At 52.6% G+C, this 20894-nt stretch overlaps 1 protein-coding gene across 2 annotated transcripts; it reads left to right on the top strand.

The window, feature by feature from the left end:
- The first annotated feature begins 233 nt into the window (after positions 1 to 233).
- PKDCC (protein kinase domain containing, cytoplasmic) lies at positions 234 to 10677 on the top strand. 2 transcript variants are annotated; one of them, XM_015112228.3, is made up of 7 exons: positions 234 to 1006; positions 5368 to 5490; positions 6164 to 6435; positions 7064 to 7143; positions 7410 to 7517; positions 9345 to 9518; positions 9727 to 10677. In XM_015112228.3, the coding sequence occupies exons 1-7, from the start codon at positions 368 to 370 to the stop codon at positions 9810 to 9812; spliced, it is 1482 nt and encodes a 493-aa protein (XP_014967714.2). In that variant the 5' UTR covers positions 234 to 367; the 3' UTR covers positions 9813 to 10677. The 2 variants fall into 2 exon arrangements, with proteins under 2 accessions (XP_014967714.2, XP_077815806.1); XM_077959680.1 differs by lacking the exon at positions 5368 to 5490.
- The last annotated feature ends 10217 nt before the right edge of the window (positions 10678 to 20894 follow it).

Here is a 20894-nt window from a genome sequence, read left to right as displayed (position 1 = left end):
GACGGCCGCGGGAGGAGGTCCCGCTGTCAGTCAGCGGGGAAGGCCGGGCTGGGCGGCCGGAGGGGGCGGTGCCGAGGACGGGCTCGGGCCGGGAGCTGGGAGGCGGAGGCGGAGGGGCGGGGGCGGGGGCGGGGGCGGGGGCGGGGGCGGCTCCGGGCCTTATAAGCGGCGGGGGCAGGGCGGCAGGGAGGCAAGTGTCAGGCCGATGTGTCGCCCGCGAGGGGCCGGGGTCGGGGCCGCCGGGGCCATGCGCGTGGGCTGGGCAGGGGGCCAGCGGGGCGCAGAGCGGAGCCGCCTCGGAGCCTGAGCCGCCCGGGGCCGGGGCCGGGGAGCCGCGCGGGGCCGGCCGGCCGGGGGGAGGGGAGCGATGCGGCGCCGGCGGGCGGCAGTGGCCGCGGGTTTCTGCGCCTCCTTCCTGCTGGGCTCCGTCCTTAACGTGCTCTTCGCTCCGGGCTCGGAGCCTCCGAGGCCAGGCCAGTCCCCTGAGCCTTCGCCGGCCCCGGGCCCGGGCCGTCGCGGGGGCCGCGGGGAGCTGGCCCGGCAGATCCGGGCGCGCTACGAGGAGGTGCAGCGCTATTCCCGCGGGGGCCCCGGGCCCGGCGCGGGCCGGCCGGAGCGGCGGCGCCTGATGGACCTGGCTCCGGGCGGGCCCGGCCTGCAGCGCCCCCGGCCCCCTTGGGCCCGGCCCCTGCCCGACGGCGCCCCAGGCTGGCCCCCGGCTCCTGGCCCAGGCTCCCCCGGCCCGGGCCCGCGCCTGGGCTGCGCCGCGCTTCGCAATGTGTCCGGCGCGCAGTACGTGGGCTCAGGCTACACCAAGGCCGTGTACCGGGTCCGCCTGCCCGGCGGCGCCGCGGTGGCGCTCAAGGCGGTGGACTTCAGCGGCCACGATCTGGGCAGCTGCGTGCGCGAGTTCGGGGTACGGAGGGGCTGCTATCGGCTGGCGGCCCACAAGCTGCTTAAGGAGATGGTGCTGCTGGAGCGGCTGCGGCACCCCAACGTGCTGCAGGTACGAGGGTGGGGACGCGGGAGTGACGGTGTTGGCTGGGAGTGCCCAAGACCTTGTCAGCCTGGCTGGAAGATAAACCCTTGATCTGTAGTGCCAATGACTGCGCCCAGGCTAAGCTAGACGCAGAAGCCGGACCATGGCGCTTCCCACTGCACCACCCTGCTTCTCGCTTCTGGGTGGGCGTCCCTTTACCGAAGAACTCCTGGGCTTCTCCGCTTCCACACATCTCTTAAAGACAGACCAGGACAGAGGCTCCCAAAACTCAGGGGTGGGGCAGTCCATTAGGGCTTAGGACTGTACTTTGGGCTGGAGTTAGGAGGTTGAACACCAGGGATATTACCCCAAGCCAAAATGACCCTAAGCCAAGACACTTGAGTCAGAATTACAACTGTGTGATAAAGTCCCCCTTCTTGATGGAACTTCTCTCAACTTCCAGTGATTTGTCTGGTTTTGAAAATGAAACGGGACAGCAACGGGGTTGGGAAGGGCTGGAAAGAGACCAAGTGTCAGCCTTGATTCCCATAGAATTTCCCCACCCACCCACCCCCAGCGCCACCCCAGAAGACACTGTAAGGGGGCTGGGGGAGCAGGCTAGAAAAAGGGAACACAGAGCTTCCCAGAAGTGAACCAAGGGTTCCCCAGACCTTAAAAGTGGGTCCTTGAGCCCCTGGAGAAGCCTCAAGGTCTCAGCTCAGTGGACAGACTGGCGGCCTGAGGATCTAAATGTCACACCGTCTGAGTGTATATAGATAGCCAAGAGGCTGGAAGGTTGAGAAGGCCAAATGCCTTCCTACTCAATGGGACTCTGCCTCGCCCGTTCGCTGGAGACACAGAGGAGAGCTGAAACCCCCACCTTGTCCCCTCAAGCTAGACTTAGAGTGGGCTTCTCACAGTCCCAGCACTGCCCTTATACTACGTCCTCTCTTTCAGGTCTCCCTCCATCCTAAGATTAGACAGACTATTCCCTTTGCACATATCTGAGCAAACTGAGAGGGGAATCCCTGACCGCTGTTGGCCCGGTGAACCGGGGTGTGTGCAGCCTCCCCAGCGGATGAATCTTGCACACACCTTCCACCTCCCAGCCCACTCAAACTAACCTTTCTGCACCCGGCAGAAATGACCGGAAACCCAGGAGTCCCTCTTTCCTTTCCTCAGGAGTGAGATGGCGCCCCAGCCCTGGAGGGAGATGGGTGGGCATCGAAGAGTAGGAGAGATTGGCCGAAAAGCTGTTTATACTCCTGTTGGCTCCCAGTCTCGCCCTCCTCCATTGTATTCCCCCACCCTGGTCAGACAGTTGTGACCAGGCCCTGGGCCCCAAGCTGGTCTCGGGAGCTGGGGCAGAACCAACAGTTGCGTGTGGTGAAGCCCGGCTGCACAGCTCACACTGTGTCTGCAGCTTCAGGGAGTGAGCCCCTGGTTACGTGGCCATTCTGACTGGGAGGATCTTGTACTCTTTGCTTCCCAGGGACTCTTGGGAACTTTTTGGAAACTCTAGGGTGTCAGCCAGATCCTGAGGGAGTGGAGAGATCTTGAGTGACTTAGCAGGACATAAAGTCTTAGTTACTTGACTGAAGACCGCTCTGCCTTCAGACGAGTTTGATGTTTGATGTGCTTTCCTATCTTTTAAGAAACGTCTCCCTCACTCTTCCTGCCAGCCCAAACTTCCTAACAAGCATTCACCTAACGCCCCACGCATATATCACAGGACAGTCCTCCTCTGAAATGTCAGGCCCCCAGCCCAATTCTGAAGGCACCAAAGAACAAATTACAACACAATAGTTTTCACCCTTCCCTCACCAAACCAAGACCAGGGTTGTCTGGGGTTGGCTGTGTGACTCCTTATTGTAGAGTCCCAGACTCTACAATAAGAGTTAGTGGCCCCAGGGCACAGGGTTGCTAAGGGAGAGAGGGTCACAGGTCCTTTCTACCCAGGAAAAGTGAAAAGTGAAAAGTGGGGGGCCCTTTAGTGTGAGTTTAGGGACTGCTTTGAGGGTGGCTCTCCCCCATTCATCTTCTGACCGCCAGCTGTCTTTGCTGGCAGGGAAGCCTACAGTGGGGTCTTCCTGGCCAGGAGGCTTCAGGGCAGGTGTACAGGGAACTAGAAATAATGCTGCTTTAATACCTCTGAGTCATTTAAAATTTCAAAACCATTTGACTGTTTGCTGAACTGGGGAGGAGTCAGAGAACATTTCTAGAGTTCCTAGTGGTGCAGGCCCACCACCCTTCCTCTCTGAGCAGCGCAGAGTTGGTGCTGTGGATTCTAATAGAAAATGCCCAGGCTAGCAGGCCCCACTCTGCACCTCCCAGGGCTTTCTCTGGTCATGGGGATTGCCTGGGCGAGATCTTTCCATCCATCTTCTTCGACCCCTCCCCATCCCGCCCCTGACACACGCACACACACTCCCTCACGTGACTGACTCCTCTATAGCCCAGGGCCAAAGGGCACAAGGGTCTTCCCTCCCCTCAATCTCTCCCCACCTCTCCCGTGTCATCCTGGGGCCCCCAGGCCTGCCTGGGCCCAGATTCTGGCCCTGCTAAAGTATATTTCTTCTCCCAACCGAACAAAAGATGTGACTGAAATGCTCAGCCTCACGCTTCCTGGGGGGGTTAATGGTGTCTTTTTATTTTTTCCTGAGGGGTGTTGATTAATACCTCGTTAACAGCGCATTTAACGACCTCCGGGTGTTTAATAACCTTCAGAAGTTTCCCACAAAGGCTCAGACTCTGGGCAAGAAAATGAGAACCAGGCCCCAGGGCTGTTCCCCTTACCTTCCCCCCACCCCACCAGGATCTGGGGCCTCCCTGGACTGATGGGAAGGGGGTGGAGAGAGAAGAGGGTGCCTGGAGCTGCCCTGGCCCCCCAAGTCACAGCCCGAGAGTGAGGCCTTCCCCCATGCCAGCAGGATGACGGAGAGCTGAGGGGGCACTCCTGGGGCGGAAAGAGGACATGTGAGGACCTAGAGTGGCTCTGGGGAGGGTGTGAACGATGGTATGAGGGTGACAGTGCACAGGGATATCCAGGCCATGGGCTCAGCATCCCCACCCCTCCACTGCATAGTTCTCCTCTCCCCCAGTCGGGCCTGGACAACTCGGCCTTCGTGTTTCTACCCCACAGGGTGCTGGTGGTTTTGAGCACCATATGAGTCTCTAGCTGCTGTGGAGTATGCTGGAAGAGCCAGGGAGAGGCCTGAGGATGCTGTTTAGGTGGTAGTGACAGTCAGACTGTGCTCCCCAGAAGTCCCTGGGCAGTGCAGAGCTTCTCCCCACGTGATATCGAGTGGGCAGTTCCCTGTGAGGGTAACCCCAAAAGAACTGATCTTCCAGGAGGAATCATCACTCACTACCAACCCCACTGATACACATCACTCATATGCAAAACACACCCCGGCATGTGCCCTTAGGTACCTTGTTCTTATCACCACTTGTTACCAATCTGAGGGAACTTGCTTTTCCTCCCTCAAGACCCACACAGAGAAAACTGAAGCTGCCAGAAGGTAGAAATGGTGAGGGATACAGATTGGAGGAGGGGAGGAGGGATAATGCCCAACCGTATGCTGGCTTGTGTTTTAGCAAACAGCATCCTTAGAAAAAACAGATTGTGGCCGGGCACAGTGGCTCACGCCTGTAATCCCAGCACTTTGGAAGGCCAAGGCAGACAGATCACTTGAGGTCAGGAGTTTGAGACCAACCTGGCCAACATAGTGAAACCCTGTCTCTACTAAAAATACAAAAATTAGCTGGGCATAGTGGCAAGTGCCTGTAATCCCAGCTACTCGGGAGGCTGAGGCAAGAGAATTGATTGAACCCAGGAGGTGGAGCAGAGCTGAGATCATGCCACTGCACTCCAGCCTGGGCAACAGAGCAAGGCTCTCTCAAAAAACAAAAACAAAAAAAGACAGAAAGAAAGAAAAACAAGTTGTAGAATCCGAGTGGCACAAATTCACATCTTAGCTCCTGCACTGATGGGCTGTGCCACCTTATGCAAGCAACTTAACCTCTCTGAGTCAGCCTCCTCACCTGAAGTTGGAGATAATAATAGTACCTACCGTGCCCATTATAAGAATTGAGTTATGCACATAGAGCAATTTAGCAGGGTGCCTGGCACGTGGTTAACTCCCAGTGGCCAGACCTGCCCATTTACCTGAGTCGGAAGGGGTGAGGGGCTGGCTTGATGAGTAGGAAGTCTGACTACAGGAAAGAGAGGGCATGCTTCCCAGGCAACGCTGCATTCTCTTCTGGCCTGAGCTGAAGCAAAGGCCTAGGGATGGTGGGGGGAGAGAGAGGGGGAACCTGACAGTCCAGCCCTTCCCTGTCCCCACCCCCACCCTGTGACCTAATGACCTGCCCTCGGCTTTCCCCAGCTCTATGGCTACTGCTACCAGGACAGCGAGGACATCCCAGACACCCTGACCACCATCACGGAGCTGGGCGCCCCTGTAGAAATGATCCAGCTGCTGCAAACTTCCTGGGAGGATCGATTCCGAGTGAGCTTAGAGGAGGGCTCGGGCCCTGGGCTCCTTGCTAGGATGGTTCTCCCTTAGAAGGCCAGCCCTCCAGAGCAGCCCCCACTCCTCCTCCACCCAGGGAGAGGGAGGGGAAGAAGGCGCACAGGCTGACTCAGCCACTGGCCAAAGTGTTCAAAAAAGAAGGAAGGCATAGAGGATCCCGACCTTCTGTGCTCTTGCCCTCCTCACCCTTCCTTGTGCCCGTGTACACACCAGCTTGTGGGGGCTGGCACCTTAAAGAGGGGAGCACTCACACACTCACACTCAGCCTGACCGTGGGAGGGCCAGTGTCCTAGAACGAGGAAAGACCTTAATACCATGTTAACCCTCCTGCTACTTCCATACACTAAACTAAAACTACATTCAGGATGCAACTTCAGGGAAGAGATGCATTACCCCCAGACCCTCGCTGCTGCCGTTTCCCACCCACTCCATATCATTTGCAGGGTCAGGCCAGCTGAGAGTTAATAGGAACTCACTGGCCTCCTCTCTAAGGCTGCTGACCTTGGCCTTTGTGGAGCACTGGGACCTACAGAAGAGAAGTGCCAACCCCCGCAAGCAAAGTTCAGATTCCACAAGGAGGGCGCCCTCGAGTCCCACAGACCCCCATCCAGGAGAGAGGCAGTGAGCAGTCTTTTCTTCTGCCCCTCAGATCTGCCTAAGCCTGGGCCGCCTCCTCCACCACCTGGCCCACTCCCCACTGGGCTCCGTCACTCTGCTGGACTTCCGCCCGCGGCAGTTTGTGCTGGTGGATGGGGAGCTCAAGGTGACGGACCTGGATGACGCACGTGTGGAGGAGACGCCGTGTGCAGGCAGTGCTGACTGCATACTCGAATTTCCGGCCAGGAACTTCACCCTGCCCTGCTCAGCCCACGGCTGGTGCGAGGGCATGAACGAGAAGCGGAACCTCTATAATGCCTACAGGTGACCTCCACCCCCGATTCAGGAACTCCATCGAAGGAGAATGGGCCAGGAGGGCATGGCAGGAAGAGAGGCAACGTGGAGGCCAGCTGGGCAGGGAGACTCAGCCTTGACCAGAGTGAGGGAAGGCTTCTACCCTGTCCAGAAGGGAACGTTCAGGCTTCTGATGGGGAGGCTAAAAATAGCTCCAAGGAGAATCTGTGTTAGGGGGTGGCAGCTGGAAGCTTCTTAAAATAGTGTTGGACTCGGAGCCTAGGGCTGCTGGAACTGGCACTTTTCCCTTCCCACCCAGGCCCTTGTGCTCTGGGAAATTCCTCACTGGGCCCCAGCCATGGGGCTGCTCTGACACCGGGGGTCAGTCAGGGGATGATGTGGGGCTGGGAGGTGGGCAAGTCCTGGGAAGGGATGGGAACCAGGCCCCTGGTTTCGGTTAGTGTGAAGTTAGGTGTGGTCTTAGCATGCGCCCAGCCCCCTCCCCCGAGGCTGAGTAGACTTCACAGCAGCCTGCCTGGTTGCTAAGCCTGAGGGATCCGGCTCCCTGGCCAGGTTAGCGTTTACCCCAGGTTGGAATAGAAGAAGGATGTGTCTCCAAAGGCTGGATCCCTGAGCCACTGGTTTCTCTCTGCCACAGGTTTTTCTTCACATACCTCCTGCCTCACAGTGCCCCGCCTTCACTGCGTCCTCTGCTGGACAGCATTGTCAACGCCACAGGTGAGCTCTCCAGGGCCCATCTGCTTCCAGGCACCTTCCCCCTGCACACCCCCCCAGCAAAAGTGGGGAGAAAAATAACCCAGGGCAGCAGGGGGTCCAGAAACCATCACTTCCTAAGGTGGCATTCTGCTGCAACCTCCCCACTCCCCAACCTTCTGTTCACTGGGGCACAGGCTCTGGAGGCAGAGCCAGGAGCAGCTGGCTGCTGACTTCAGGGAGGAGTGGGAGCCCCAGGCCTCCTGTCTTAGCCACACTGCACTCTGCAGGAGAGCTCGCCTGGGGGGTGGACGAGACCCTGGCCCAGCTGGAGAAGGTGCTGCACCTGTATCGGAGCGGGCAGTATCTGCAGAACTCCACGGCAAGCAGCAGTACTGGTGAGTGGCCCCAACCTGATCCACAGGGAAGCGAGAAACAGGTGGGAGGGTGAATGACCTTGCCCAATTAGGCTAAGTAGCCTATTTCTCTGTAACCCTTTCTCTGGTTACCCTTGTCTCCAAAGGCCACTCTAGGGGCTCACATAGAATCGTGGAGGGGCTGACATGGAGTAATCTGAGGTTCCATCTCTAGCTGAGCTAGAGCAACTATAATTCTGCCTTCAACCTGGGGGTGGACACTGACACCCTACTCTGGATGGCTCCAAACCCTATCATGTACTGGCTATGTGACTTTGAGCAAGTTACCCCTTGAACCTCACTTTCCTCATCTGTGAATTGGGTTCACCATTACCCACCTCACCAAATTCTTATGGGAATTAAATGTCAGGTGAAATGTGTGAAAGCAATTAGTGCAGTTCCTGTGACACGGCTGGAACACAGTATATGTTTGCTTCCCTTTCCTTCCTCTAATCTCCGGGGGCTAGAAGGACACTGGATGTTAGGGGAGGCACACACGGAAACCAGCCAGGAAGCTCCAAGGGCAGGGGGAGAATTCTGGCCACTGGTTTCAGGCTGTGGTCCTTCTGCTGAAGCCCTGGGGTTTAGCTGGGGTTGGCAGGGGTTGAGGGGTGAGCAGCCTCCATATTCAAGGAGCTCTGGCTAGTCTTAGGGGTGGGGGAGCCCTGTTAGCCCTGTAAATAAAGTTTAACGAGGTGAACAATGGCTGGCTCTGTCCCTGAGGATGCCGTTTATGGGGCTGTAAATCACAGTCAGCCCTGGACTTTGGTCTAGTCCCTGGTAGAAGGAGGCAGGAGGGCGGGGTGGCCAGAGGCCCAGGGCTTCTGCATTATCAGCCCAGAGCTGGGGCTCTCCAGGCAGTGGGAAAGACAGGAGCAAACAAGAGGCCAGCAGCCGAGCAGCTCACTGGATTGTGAGTTTTCAGAGCTTCTGAGGCTCTCTCTGTAGAATGAGATCTCAGATTTTTCCCTCCAGCCCCGTCCCCACTCTATAGCCATGGATTTTTTGCATTTTAGTCCATTTGCATGCCTCTTAACTTCAAAAACCCCTGACTCCCTTCCATCCCAGGCCCTTCTGAGGAACTTGCCTAACTTCTCTCCCCAAGGCCAGGAGAAAATGTGAATGAAGGTTGCTCTGAACCCTTGCAGGCCACACTGGATGCTGGTTAGAAGTGCAGATTCTCAGTTCCACCCCAGACCTACAGAATCAAAATCTCCATTTGGTGGGGCATGGTGGCTCACACCTGTAATCCCAGCACTTCGGGAAGCTGAGATGGGAGGATCCCTTGAGCCCAGGATTTCAAGGCTGCAGGGAGCTATGATTGTGTCACTGCACTCTAGTCTGGGCAACAGAGTGAGACCCCATCAAAAAAAAAAAAAAAAAGAATCTGCATTTTAACAAGAGTCCTTGGTGGGATTCACGTGCACATTGAAGTTTGAGAAGCCTTGGCTCTGTCTAAAATGTCCTGACCTCAGCAATTCGCCTAGACAGCTGGGACTCCATGGGTCCCTGTATATGTCTGTCCCCCTTGCATGTGCCTGCTATCTTGTACTGCCTGACCCAGCTATGTGCCCTTCGATTTGGGAGATACGTATCTCCTGAAAACCAAGTCTGTGCTTTGTCTTTTTTGATGAATCAGCCCAGTTTCAACAGTGGTAGCTGCCTTCATCTCCATGCTAGAGGGTTGGGCTGGACTTTAGCTTTGACCTAGGTGATGAGTCTTGCTGCCCTTTTCAGAAAGTGACACATCCCTGGGCATTCAAACCTGGGCATACAGAGTTCTCATTTTACTCCATCCCCAACCCACAGAGTACCAGCGCATCCCAGACAGCACCATCCCCCGGGAGGACTACCGCTGCTGGCCATCCTACCACCATGGGGGCTGCCTCCTTTCAGTGTTCAACCTGGCTGAGGCTGTGGATGTCTGTGAGAGCCATGCCCAGTGTCGGGCCTTTGTGGTCACCAACCAGACCACCTGGACAGGTGAGCCAGTGGGAGAAGCCCTTCTAAGGGAGATGGCAGGACCTCTCTGGAGGTTGATAGATAGTGATTGCCCATCGTAAGTCAGGGGGGGTGCTGAGATGATGAGAGAGTGGTATACGTGTCTTCAAGGCAGTCAAATTAGGGAGAATGGCCCTGCATCCAGGAAGAGAAACATCCAGCCCTGTTACCTCTCACCTCTGCCCCCCAGGTCGGCAGCTGGTCTTTTTCAAGACTGGATGGAGCCAAGTGGTCCCTGATCCCAACAAGACCACATATGTGAAGGCCTCAGGCTGACCTGTCTGAGGGCTCGGCTGACCAGCTGACTATCCTCAGCAGCAGGGCTTGCCTGTGGAGGGAGTGACTTGCACTGGCAGCGCTGCATGTCACCTGGGAACCCCTGCAGACAAAGCTGACATCCCAGACAGACCGATGTGACCAGGACAAACGTGCAATAATGCCAAATGTTAAAATGTGAGTTTACCAGCCTAGCTATGGGACTGCTGGCTCCTAGTCCAGGAATCTTGGGGGGATGACTGCCTCTCCAACCCTCTGGGCTGCAAGCAAGCTCAGGCTAGTCTCCCCAGTGGGGGCTGTGTCCCTCCCTGGGACAGTTCCGTGAGCAGCCCCGTCACTGTGTTCAGTAGTGTGAGAATGTAGCTAAAGCCCCTGCTGCTGCTGCTGCTGCTGCTGCTGCTGCTGCTGCTGCTGCTGCTGCTGCACTTGCCACGGCAGGCGGGGGGCTGCGTGGGGACAATCCATCTCTGAGTGTTCTCTCAGCTGAGGTCTGGACAGGAGACTTGGCGGGGGAAGCTCCAGGATGTGGGTGATTCTGTACCTGGGGAGGCTATCTCTGACCTCCCGACAGGGGGCAGGCACTCCCAGGCCAGCCCAGGGGTCAGGGGCCGAGGTGCACACCTCAGCATGAGCCAAGACTGGGGTCGGGGAGCAGGTGCGGTTTGAGCCAGGACCTGGGGTGGGGGTGGGGCCGGGGCCTTTCTGCCTCATTTGCTTTCAATGAAAGCCGCAAAGCAGCCAAAACCAGGCTCTCCCCCTTCCTGGAGTTTGAATATCCAGAATCTTTTGTACTTCTTGTTCATTAAATTGTTTATTTTTGTAAAAAAAATAAAAATTAGTTAATAAAATGATGTTTCACAGCAAACTCTTCCCCAGCAACAGTTTCTTAGGTTGTGACTTCTTGGTCCTCAGTTATGTCCTTGGTATATGTTTGTGGGGATGCGTGTGTCACGGGAAGATGAGTGAAATCTCAGCAGCAAACCCTGAAGTCATCACAAAGTGTTTTCAGGCTCTGCTCCCACCCATGGTGCCCACCTCCCACTGGGCCCTCCACATCATGTCCCCAAAAAAGACATGGGGACTCCCTTTTCCCCCAAGGAAGTTCTCATTTTTACAGACCAGCTTCTTAAGTATGAAGCCCTAACCCAGTGGAGTAATGTCCTCATGGTGGGATGTCAGCCATGAAGGGGTCACCAGGGGTACTCGAACAACCTGCAGGTGGGTCAGCTTTACCTCTGCACAGGGTTGGACCTGGCCTGCGCCTACCACAAGGTCACGGGCACTAAGCTTTTCTGAGTCTTTCTCTGAACATGAAATATATGAACAGTCAGAAGAAAGGAGGGTCTGTGGAAAGACCAGCTTCCATGTTGTCGATTGTAGGAGGGAAGGTCTAGCCAGTCTGTATCGAAGCCCAGAGCAAAAACAAGGACCTGCGGGTTCGGGATCACACGGAGGCCAGAGAGCCCCGCCATGAATGCAGGGCTTCTGACTTGAAACCCACATCTTCTCTCCTATACACCATTCTACTTCTAGAATATTCTGGATGGACGCAAACCTTTGGAGGCTTTAAAAAGAATCACCAAACTTTAACCTGATTTCTCCTCAACAGATGTGGTTGGTGTAATTTCTCACATAACAAGATGTCCCTTTAGTTCGAGGTGATTGAGAGCCGTATTAGCTCTGGAGTGCTCGTCACAGTTGTCACTCTGACCCTCAGGGTTGCAGCTTGCCACTGCCATCCCCAGCCCACACGCCCCACATCTTGCCTCTGGTGTTGGGCTTGGTGATTGTGGGTGGAGGGGAAAGGCAGAGCCTCCACAAAGCCTCACACCATGACAATGCAGCCAAATCCTGCCATACTCACCACCCTCAGACTATCCTTATCCCTTGAAGGAGGACCTCAGCTTCCATCGCCCTGGGACCTCTTTCCCTAGCTGAACTCACTCCATGCAACATGCGTAGCCCACCCCACGCGATCCAGTACTGGACTTTACACAATCCTCTATTACCCTCCAACTGTCATACGGTCTATGGGGCTCTGAGGGCCGGAGGAACCACATCCACCAAGGAGGCACAAGGCAGGACCAGAAGTGATGAGAAACTGAGGGGAGCGGACTGGGCCAGGAAGTGTGCGAGGGCTGCATAGTCCAGAGAGACCAAGGACCCAGTAATAAGCAGAGAGGCCTGCAGGACCTAGGAACCACAGGACTCTGGGGAAAAAGACCAAAGTGAACCAAGCACTGCCTTCCCGGCTTCGAGAGATTTCCAGACGAGGGGTTCACCAGCCCCTGGAGAGGGACAGAGGGAAATAATACTTCCAGAGGGCCAGGCTCTGGCCTCAGCAAGGTACAAAATTATTCCAATTTTACAGCCCTGAAAACTGAAGCCCAAGTAACAGCTGCTAAGTGTTTGAGCGAGCATTCTAATCCAGCCTCCCTCCAAGCCTGCGCTCTGGCCGGTAATACTAAGTGCTGTGTCCAATAAGGGACCCGTTGCAGCAGAAAGAGTGTGAGTTAGAGTTAGGGAAGCGCCTCCTTCCTGTGAGTGTGTAACGGAAATGGAGGTCCTGCAAGTCATAACATCTTTTTAGAAAGACTCACGCACAGTGGCTGAAGGGGATGGTAGACGGCTTCTTCCTTAGTGAGTGAGCCTTGTCCCAGAACCTATTTCTGGGGGCAAAAATGGCCTGATTCAGTCCTGCAGAGTGAAGAGAAGGGCATTTACAACTGGGAATGGAGAAAGGATGGAGTGCCAGAAAGAAAGAGGAGGTAAAGGAAAGCCTAAAGCAAAATCATTCCTCTCCCGGACAACCTTTCACAAGGAGCCACCTATTTCATCCAGAAACACACACCACCTCCCCTTCCACCCACCAAGCCCACGTTCTTCCTACTCCACAGCAATGCTAGTGATACCCAGGTGCAGTGAACGGAAAAAATACATTCACCCAACTGAAGCCTCAGGTGACAGTCGCCAGAGGAGGGAAGGCAAGGGTGGGGATTGGGAAAGGATCCCCCAGTTGCGTTCCTGAATTGAGGAAGCAATGCAGGAGGGCAGTGTGACCTAGTGGTTCCCCGTGAGGCTCTGGAGCCAGCCAGAGCTGGGCAGGAGTCCCAGACGGTTCTGTTTTTTGCTCAGTGTGATCTGGTTCATGACAACCTCCCTCAGCCTCCATTTCCCCATCTGCAAATTTCAGATGAATAATCTGCTTCACAGCAGCCTTACAGAAACTGAGTAAAATCCTGCCTTAGCCAGGGTCAGCAAACAGTACATGCTTAGGAAATGCTGGCTGATGCTGTCATTGTTATTATTTATTAGCGAGCTGAGCCCTCAGTGTTATCCATGGCCTGGCCTGGAAAAACATCCAGGTCAACTGCGGGGGACCAAGGCACAAGCTGGAGTGCCCACCCCTTGGCTCTGCAGCGCCCCCTCTGCCCCGCCCCACCCTCCCGCCATAGGGAATAGGGCCTTCAACTGGGGGAGGTGGGGCCTGGCTCTCTGGGTCAGTGCCCTGGGAGTTCAGTGTGTGGTAGACAGAAGGAGGAAGAGGATTAACATGAAAGCAGAAAATGGGATTAGGAGGCCTTAGGATAATGTGCCCACCCACCCCCAATCCATGACAACAGCTTCTTGCTTGCACGCCGAGGCTTCTGGAGCCTGGAGCATCTAAGACTTGGTTGCCCCTGCTCCTGAGGGCAGAGCCAGGAAAGGAGACTTGGACTCTGAGCGTGAGACTACTCAGTTCACTAGGAAGAGGGGCGGGGCTGTAGCTGGCTGCAGGGCAGGCCTGCGTGACTTTCTGTGCACTTTCTCATTTAATCCTTACGGCAACTCTGAGAGGTGGGTGATGGCCCAGAAAGGTGAAGAGCCGGGATCCAAGCCTAGGCTGTTACCCCCAAAAGCCTGTGTTCCTTTCCCTCCACCCAGGAGCACACCTATGTATTGCCCTAAACCTACAGGAGCAATGATCCACTCACACCTGCCACCTCCCCTGCATCATCCGCAAGAGTGAGGATGTCCCAGGGACCCTGACCTTAAAGGACCCCTTTGAGGTCTGTGTGAAGAACGTTTATGTTTCTCTGTTCACCTCTTCGTGGACCCCAGCCAAGGCTACCCCCTGAGGTGGACAAAGTGCCACATCATTCCCACCTACGGGAAGGAGATAGACCAAGATATTTCTAATAATTGCCTCTTAAGCTCTAGAGGATCCCTACAGCTGTGTTTGGGGGAAGTTCCTTCTCCCACTCTCATTCCAGCCAAGGGCCCTGTCAGCCTCCTTTTTTCAGCATTTTAATGGCTTGTTGTCCTGGTCCATCCTACCCAGCCCTAGGCCCTCTGGCCTCATTCCAGCTCCAGAAAGCCTCTCCCAGGATTCAGCAAAAAGAATTTCTCCCTCTATCATTCAAGGTCCCAATAGGAAACAGCACGGTGTGCATAAGACACATTTACAAATGCGTATGTCCAGGGGAACCCCAAAGGATAGCTATGACCTGAGCCAGTGGCAGCCAAGCTATTTCCATCTCTATCCCCCACCAAAGGAAGGGAGTGAGAGCTATTACCAGAACTCAGAACCTGGAAGAAGAACCCAGGAGTCACGTAGATTTGGCACTTGAAGAAGTGAGCAAAGGACCCCACCATACAGGGTGACCTCACAAGGTGGGACATACACTCTCACCACACATTCCCTCCTCACTCCTTCAGTCTCCTGCTGAGCTCCCCGTTGGCCAAACCCAACTTGAAGGCAGAGGGCTAAGGAACTCAATGTGGTTACCTAAAAGCTGGTCAGTAGCACCCCACCTCACCTCACATCTTTGGGATTTTGTTTGGCTTGAGGGGAAGGCAAGAGAAGACTCTTGTTCCCAGTTCCATCCTTAGATATTCAGCAATTTGTTGTTGTTTGAATGAAGTCACACTTTGGGCCCAATTCTTCAGCAAGTCCCTCACAGCACGCATTCTCAACAGAGCCACCATCATTCCCAAGGAGACAACACTTGGTTCTTGGGAGATGAAAAATCTTAGATATTACAATGACTTATGGCCCTGCAAAGGGCCACAGGACATAAACAGAAATGCAATATTCCATGTTATTAAAACTTCATGGAAGGTGGTGGCAACTGGGGGAAAAGTAGGTTAAAAAAAGTACTTGGTGGGGGTGGGGGAATAATAATGGAAAACAGGTTGAGAAGCACTGGATTATATTGACCCAAAATCTTTCCTTGGGCTGTCGCTGACAGCTTTAAATCTCTTGTCCTCAAAGGTGCAGCTTATACTATTATTTTCTAAACTGGTATATATTATGTATTCACTATTATTTTCTAAACTGATATATATGATGTATTTACTTGTATTCTCTTTACACATCTCATAAAAACAAAGTGCAGGCTGGGCGCGGTGGCTCATGCCTGTAGTCTCAGCACTTTGGGAGGCCGAGGCGGGCAAATCACTTGAGTTCAGGAGTTTGAGGCCAGCCTGGCCAACATGATGAAACCCCATGTCTACTAAAAATACAAAATTAACTGGCATGGTGGCAGGCACCTCGGGAGGCTGAGGCAGGAGAATCACTTGAACTCTGGAGGCAGAGGTTGCAGTGAGATCTTGCCATTGCACTCCAGCCTCACCAAAAAGAGCAAAACTCAGTCTCAAAAAAAAAGTGCAATTCGAATGCTTTACTCAACCTGACCTTGCCCATGGGGAACATCTTCAGCCATTCTTGAGCCCCCTGTATCTTCCTGCATCTCACAGCCTTTTGCTGGTATTTTCCTACTTGGAAGAGCTCAAGGTCATTGGCAAGCCAGAAGATTTCAATGTACACTCATTCTTCTCTCAACTGATCAAGCCACAAAATAGTTCTTGGACACTAGTCACTCTAATGAATCCAGAAATATCAGCTATGCTCTGCCTTTCAGGAGCCCACTAAGTCACTGGAGATGTCACAATTCAAGGTGATATGTGATCAATGACTGTATAGCGATGGGGATGATTTCCACATGTGACTTGTGAAAGTAAAGGGCTTGATAGTCACATCTCAAATCACTAAGGGCCGGTTAACCTGGTCCCCCTAAGAGCATCGATTCCCCAGCAGGAGCCCCACAGTTCACATTTTTCCATCCAGATAAAGCCTTGTTTATCCTTACTCTTTATTTCTTATCTCTAAGCCAGTTCCCTATTTGTCGCCGACATTCTCCCCATTCCCATGGTGACTCAACTCCTTTAACACGCTTTGGTGTGGCGCCTCTCAGAGGATGCTTGAAAGTGTAAGGAGATTGTGTCTCCTGTTTCCCCCTTATCCGCACACTTATTTGACCCTTCAAAAACTCTAGTAGATTAGGGAAGCATGATTTTGCCTTACCAGAGACAGGCTGCCTTTCCACAGGAGGTGGAGCTTTCTCAAGCGCCCCGTAATCCTGCCCTTAGAGGTTCTGTCAGCTTGCCTGGCATCGAAACTAAACTCTCGCACCATTTCCCAGAGAACCCTCTGGTGCCTTCAGTTCTTCAGCACGAGGGTTAGTCTCAAGAAAAGGCTCTCATTTTGTCCTATGCTTCCATGATGTCAATCTTCTTATTTATTGGCAGCAGCCTGGGCTAGGGGGTGGCAGGGGGTGCAGAGAGGGGATACAAAACAAAATATACAGCGTGCTTTATTTTCCATTGCTTGGAGATTTCAGGCACTGTAATTCATCTGAACTTGTGCAGAAGATAATAGTATGGTTATCTGTATCACATTTCATTTTATGACATATCACCTTGTTTACACCACTCTTTGGGTTGTATATGGGATATAGATTACCTTTAAACGCTCTGGTTTTGTTTAGTCCTTTTATTCTGCCATCAATAAAAAGTTTTAAAGGCAACCATTGTTCTAAGAAATGACTATTGTACTTAGGGCACAAAGATACTTTAATTGAGAAAGACAGATTATCTTGTACCTTGGCCTCCCGTATCTTATTGAAGCAGGCTTTGATGCTGTGCGGAGTCTTCTGACTCCATCGTTGAGCTATGCAGCATTCTGCAGTTATTAAGAGCAAATGAGTTTCTTCTTTAAACACAGACCTCTGCTTAGCACATTTAGTACTATTTGACTTGGGTCTCAAGATAGTGCTATTCCCGGAATGGACTTCGCATGCCGAATTTTTTTAGAAATTACCCACAATCCTATCACATATGCTGAAGTGACCTTTTTTTTCCTATAGGCTCTCCAACAATGTGCTGAGATGAAGAGATTTCTACAGGGCACTTTCGGGTTAGGAACTTACAGGTTAACTCTTTAATGCTCAAGTCTTTATGTAATCCATTCAAGCTGCTTCTGAAAATATATTCTTAGCAAATAATTCAAAATACGAAAAGATTCAAATGCACACAGATGCTCCTTGCAACATTATTTAGAATAACAAAAATGAGAATTGTTTGGCAATATGAGAAAATGTATAAATTATAGTGTTAAATGAAAAAGCAGTATGCAAACCAATGTATTCAACTATGTAAAAATAAATTTTTTTTATTTATATATAAGTGCACGGTGGCTCACACCTATAATCCCAGCACTTTGGTGGCTGAGGCTTGCGGATCACTTGAGGCCAGGCGTTTGCGACTAGCCTGGCCAACATGGTGAAACCCTGTTTCTATGAAAAATACAAAAAAATCTAGCTGGGAATGGTGGCATGCACCTGTAATTCTAGCTAGGAGGCTGAGGCATGAGAATCACTTGAACCAGGGAAGCAGAGGTTACAATGATCTGAGATGTGCCACTGCACTCCAGCCTGGGTGACAGAGTGAGACTCTGTCTCAAAGAAAAAAAAAGAGACTCCCCCATCTCAAAAAAAAAAAAATGTGGAAAAGACTGGAAGGAAATACACAAAAATCCATAATTTTGCAAGGATGACAAAGGTATTTTTCTTTATTGTCCAATTTTTATACATGCTGTGTGTTTTTTTGTTTTTTTGGTATTTTTGAGATGGAGTTTCATTCTTGTTGCTCAGGATGCAGTGCAATGGCACAATCACGGCTCACTGCAACCTCTGCCTCCAGGTTCAAGGGATTCTCCTGCCTCAGCCTCCCAAATAGCTGGGATTATAGGCATGTGCCACCATGCCCTGCTAATGTTGTATTTTTAGTAGAGATGGGGTTTCACCATATTAGTCAAGGTGGTCATGAACTCCTGACCTCAGGTGATCCACCCGCCTCGGCCTCCCAAAGTGCTGGGATTATAAGCACGAGCCACCGTGCCTGGCTGTGTCATGATTTTGTCTGGTTAATACAAATGGTTTTATTTAGATCGTGTTTCAACGTCTTAAAAAAGTAGTTCGATCTTTTTACCTAAAATGGGACCAAAATCTCCCGTTTTGTTATATAACCTTTACTTATCCTGGACTGTTGGAAAGTCAGCCCCACTAATTCTTTGATGCCTAACAAGTGTTTGATGGCCTAATACAGGAGTTGAAATCACAAATGACTATAGAGCCAGCATGGAAGGGATCAGTGATGCCTAAGGCCGCCTGGAGAACTTAGGCATGACTTGCATAGGTATTTCAAGAAAGCTGGAATGTTTTGTGACTCTCCTGATTTGTACACTTTGGTTACTTGTTCAAATTCAAAATTAAAATGAAATAAAAAGACATTTGCAGACCAAACAGAACATGTCTACAAGCTGGATTCAACTGGCTGGCAGCAATTTTATGACCTCTGGCACGAGACCCATTTCTGAAGTTATAACCAGCTGCCTGATTTCTTAGCACTCAGACAACCAGACCTTCTCCACGTCTTTCCGTCCCTTCTTCCTTGGCGAGCCCTGCACCACTCCCGACCATGTGACGAGGGTGATAAAGAATATTGGTCCTCAAAATTAGGAAGGCTTGTGAATCTGTCCCTCCTTGGAAGCATTTCTTCTGCCAGAACGTAAAAGCTGGAGACATTTTTGTTACTAATTTGTTTCTCTGTCTGTTGCTTGCATTTAGTGTGGCTGTGAGGAATGAATTTGATGGTGTTCAAATATGACCAATTTCATCCTTAAGCCCTTCTCAGTCATCAGATGGTGCCAGCCAGTCCTAGGCTCTGTTTCCAGTTTGCTGTCAATCTTTCAGCAGTCAGTGTCATCGTCACTGTTTATTCCAATACCACTGCCCTGTCTGGCACACTGGCCAGCTTCAGGGGACTGACCTTAAGAGGTGGCCACCTCTTCTGTTCCAGCTCCACTTCCCCTGTCTCCCTCTCCCTCTCATCCTTGGGAACACCTTTGGCATCTCTGCCACGGAGGGATCCTATCTGCCTCTGTGCTGGTGTCTGCTTCTGATCTCTCATGAAAGGCTTCAGGCAACCTCCCAGAAAATAATCCCTTTCCCTGCAGTGACCCTAGGGCTTTGCCACACAGATTTCCCACTGTTCTCGGATCTCTGGATATCGGCCCCTGGACTTGCAGTAAGGTGCAACAGACACCCCAGGACTGACCATCATCCCCAGTCCCCGGCACACCAAGGACCATCTGGTGCCATGAAGTTGACGTGACATCTCTGCTGCCCTGGGGGCATTGGAAAACTGCATCAGCAGGGTCTTCTAGGAGCTTGTGCACTGATCAATGAATTAATCACCAAGCAATAAACGAATGAGCTGAGGCTCACCACTTAGTCATTTTAGCTTCTGTACAGTGAAGTGCCCCTCCCTTCTCCATGCAGGACCCATTGTGGTTACGAATTCCTCCTATTAGTTCTTTGTTTATTTTGGGCATTGCAGATGCTGCCAGATGTTTACTTTTAACGTGAGGAGAATTACACCGCTCTTGTGGTTGTGGGGAAAGAAGGGGGAGCTCAGGGCTGCGAAGCTGGGAAGTCCCTCCACAGCCCAGTCACTGGGAGCTCCTTCCCACTCCCCTCCAGATGTGGCCCAGCCTCCACCCCATTTTGTCAAGTCAGCAGATCCCGACTATTCCAAGCATGGAGGGCCTGGCAGCCTCCAGAGCCCAGGCAGCAGCGCACATGGCCCACCATGTGGTGTGCACGTATATAACTCCGAGGTCACGCTGGGCTCCACCAGCCCTCCCCACACTCAGATCGGGACTCTTACCACAGAGTCCCCTTCTCACCTGGCCCTTTGAAACAGCTCCCTCCTTGACAAGACCAAAAGGCAGAATTACCTTTTGAATGATTGGGGCTGCCAGAAAATGACACTGTTGGCAGGGATGGCCAGGGTACTACCCCAAGACTAACCCTGGAACCCCACAAAGCCTGACCTACTTGCAGCAACACCTCTCAGCCTGCAGAGTCCATTAGAATTGGCGGGATCTTGTGCAGCTAAGGGAAGCTGAGGCTAATGGCAGAGGCCGGTGCAAACACAGGTTCTTCCCACCAGGGTCCAGAGTCTTTCAAAGACATTCAGGCTATTACCTACAATCCACATCTTCTGAATGAAAGTTCCTGATCCACATCACCTTATGCCACCGTTACCTCTGCTGCTGGACAAGGAGCGAGAGCCTGCTCATTTGTCCATCCATCAACCTGTTTAGTCCATCCTCCTCTCCATCTGCCTTCCTTCTCCCTTCTGCCCTCTTAGGCTGTAATAACCTAGAGCCTACAGATACCTTCCTTTTCTTTTTCCTTCTTGGTGCCCAGGAAGCAGAGTCAAAAGGCAGAAGCTATAACCTGCCCATACTCCCAAACAGAAATGAACCTGAGAGGAGGGTGGGATAAGCAGCAGCTCCCTGTCCAGCTCAGCCCAGCTCAGCCAGGCTAGAGGAGCCTTGCAAATGAGAAAGGCCCAGAGCAGAGCCACATACTCATATTGCAGGATTGAGGACTTACAATATGAGTGTGACTGAGTTGGCTGCAGCCCATATGCTAGATTCCTAGAAAACAGACCCGTCTCCTTTCTGAACAACTGAAAGTTGCTAAGAGAAGGGGAGATGTCCCTTGATATCTTTCTCAAGAACTTGTTTTTCCAAGAATAAATGGGACTCAGAAATCACAAAACACTGTTTCACTATGAAACAGTGAATTGACCCAGTTGTTGTCATGCCTGTATCCAACCCCTCCAAGCCACCATCCTACGCCATCTCCGTCCCTTTCACCAATCCACAGTACAGATGGTCCCCAACTTATG

Source organism: Macaca mulatta, chromosome 13 (assembly GCF_049350105.2).
Source record: "Macaca mulatta isolate MMU2019108-1 chromosome 13, T2T-MMU8v2.0, whole genome shotgun sequence".
Classification (NCBI taxonomy): domain Eukaryota; kingdom Metazoa; phylum Chordata; class Mammalia; order Primates; family Cercopithecidae; genus Macaca; species Macaca mulatta.
This window is presented reverse-complemented; position numbering and strand designations above follow the sequence as displayed.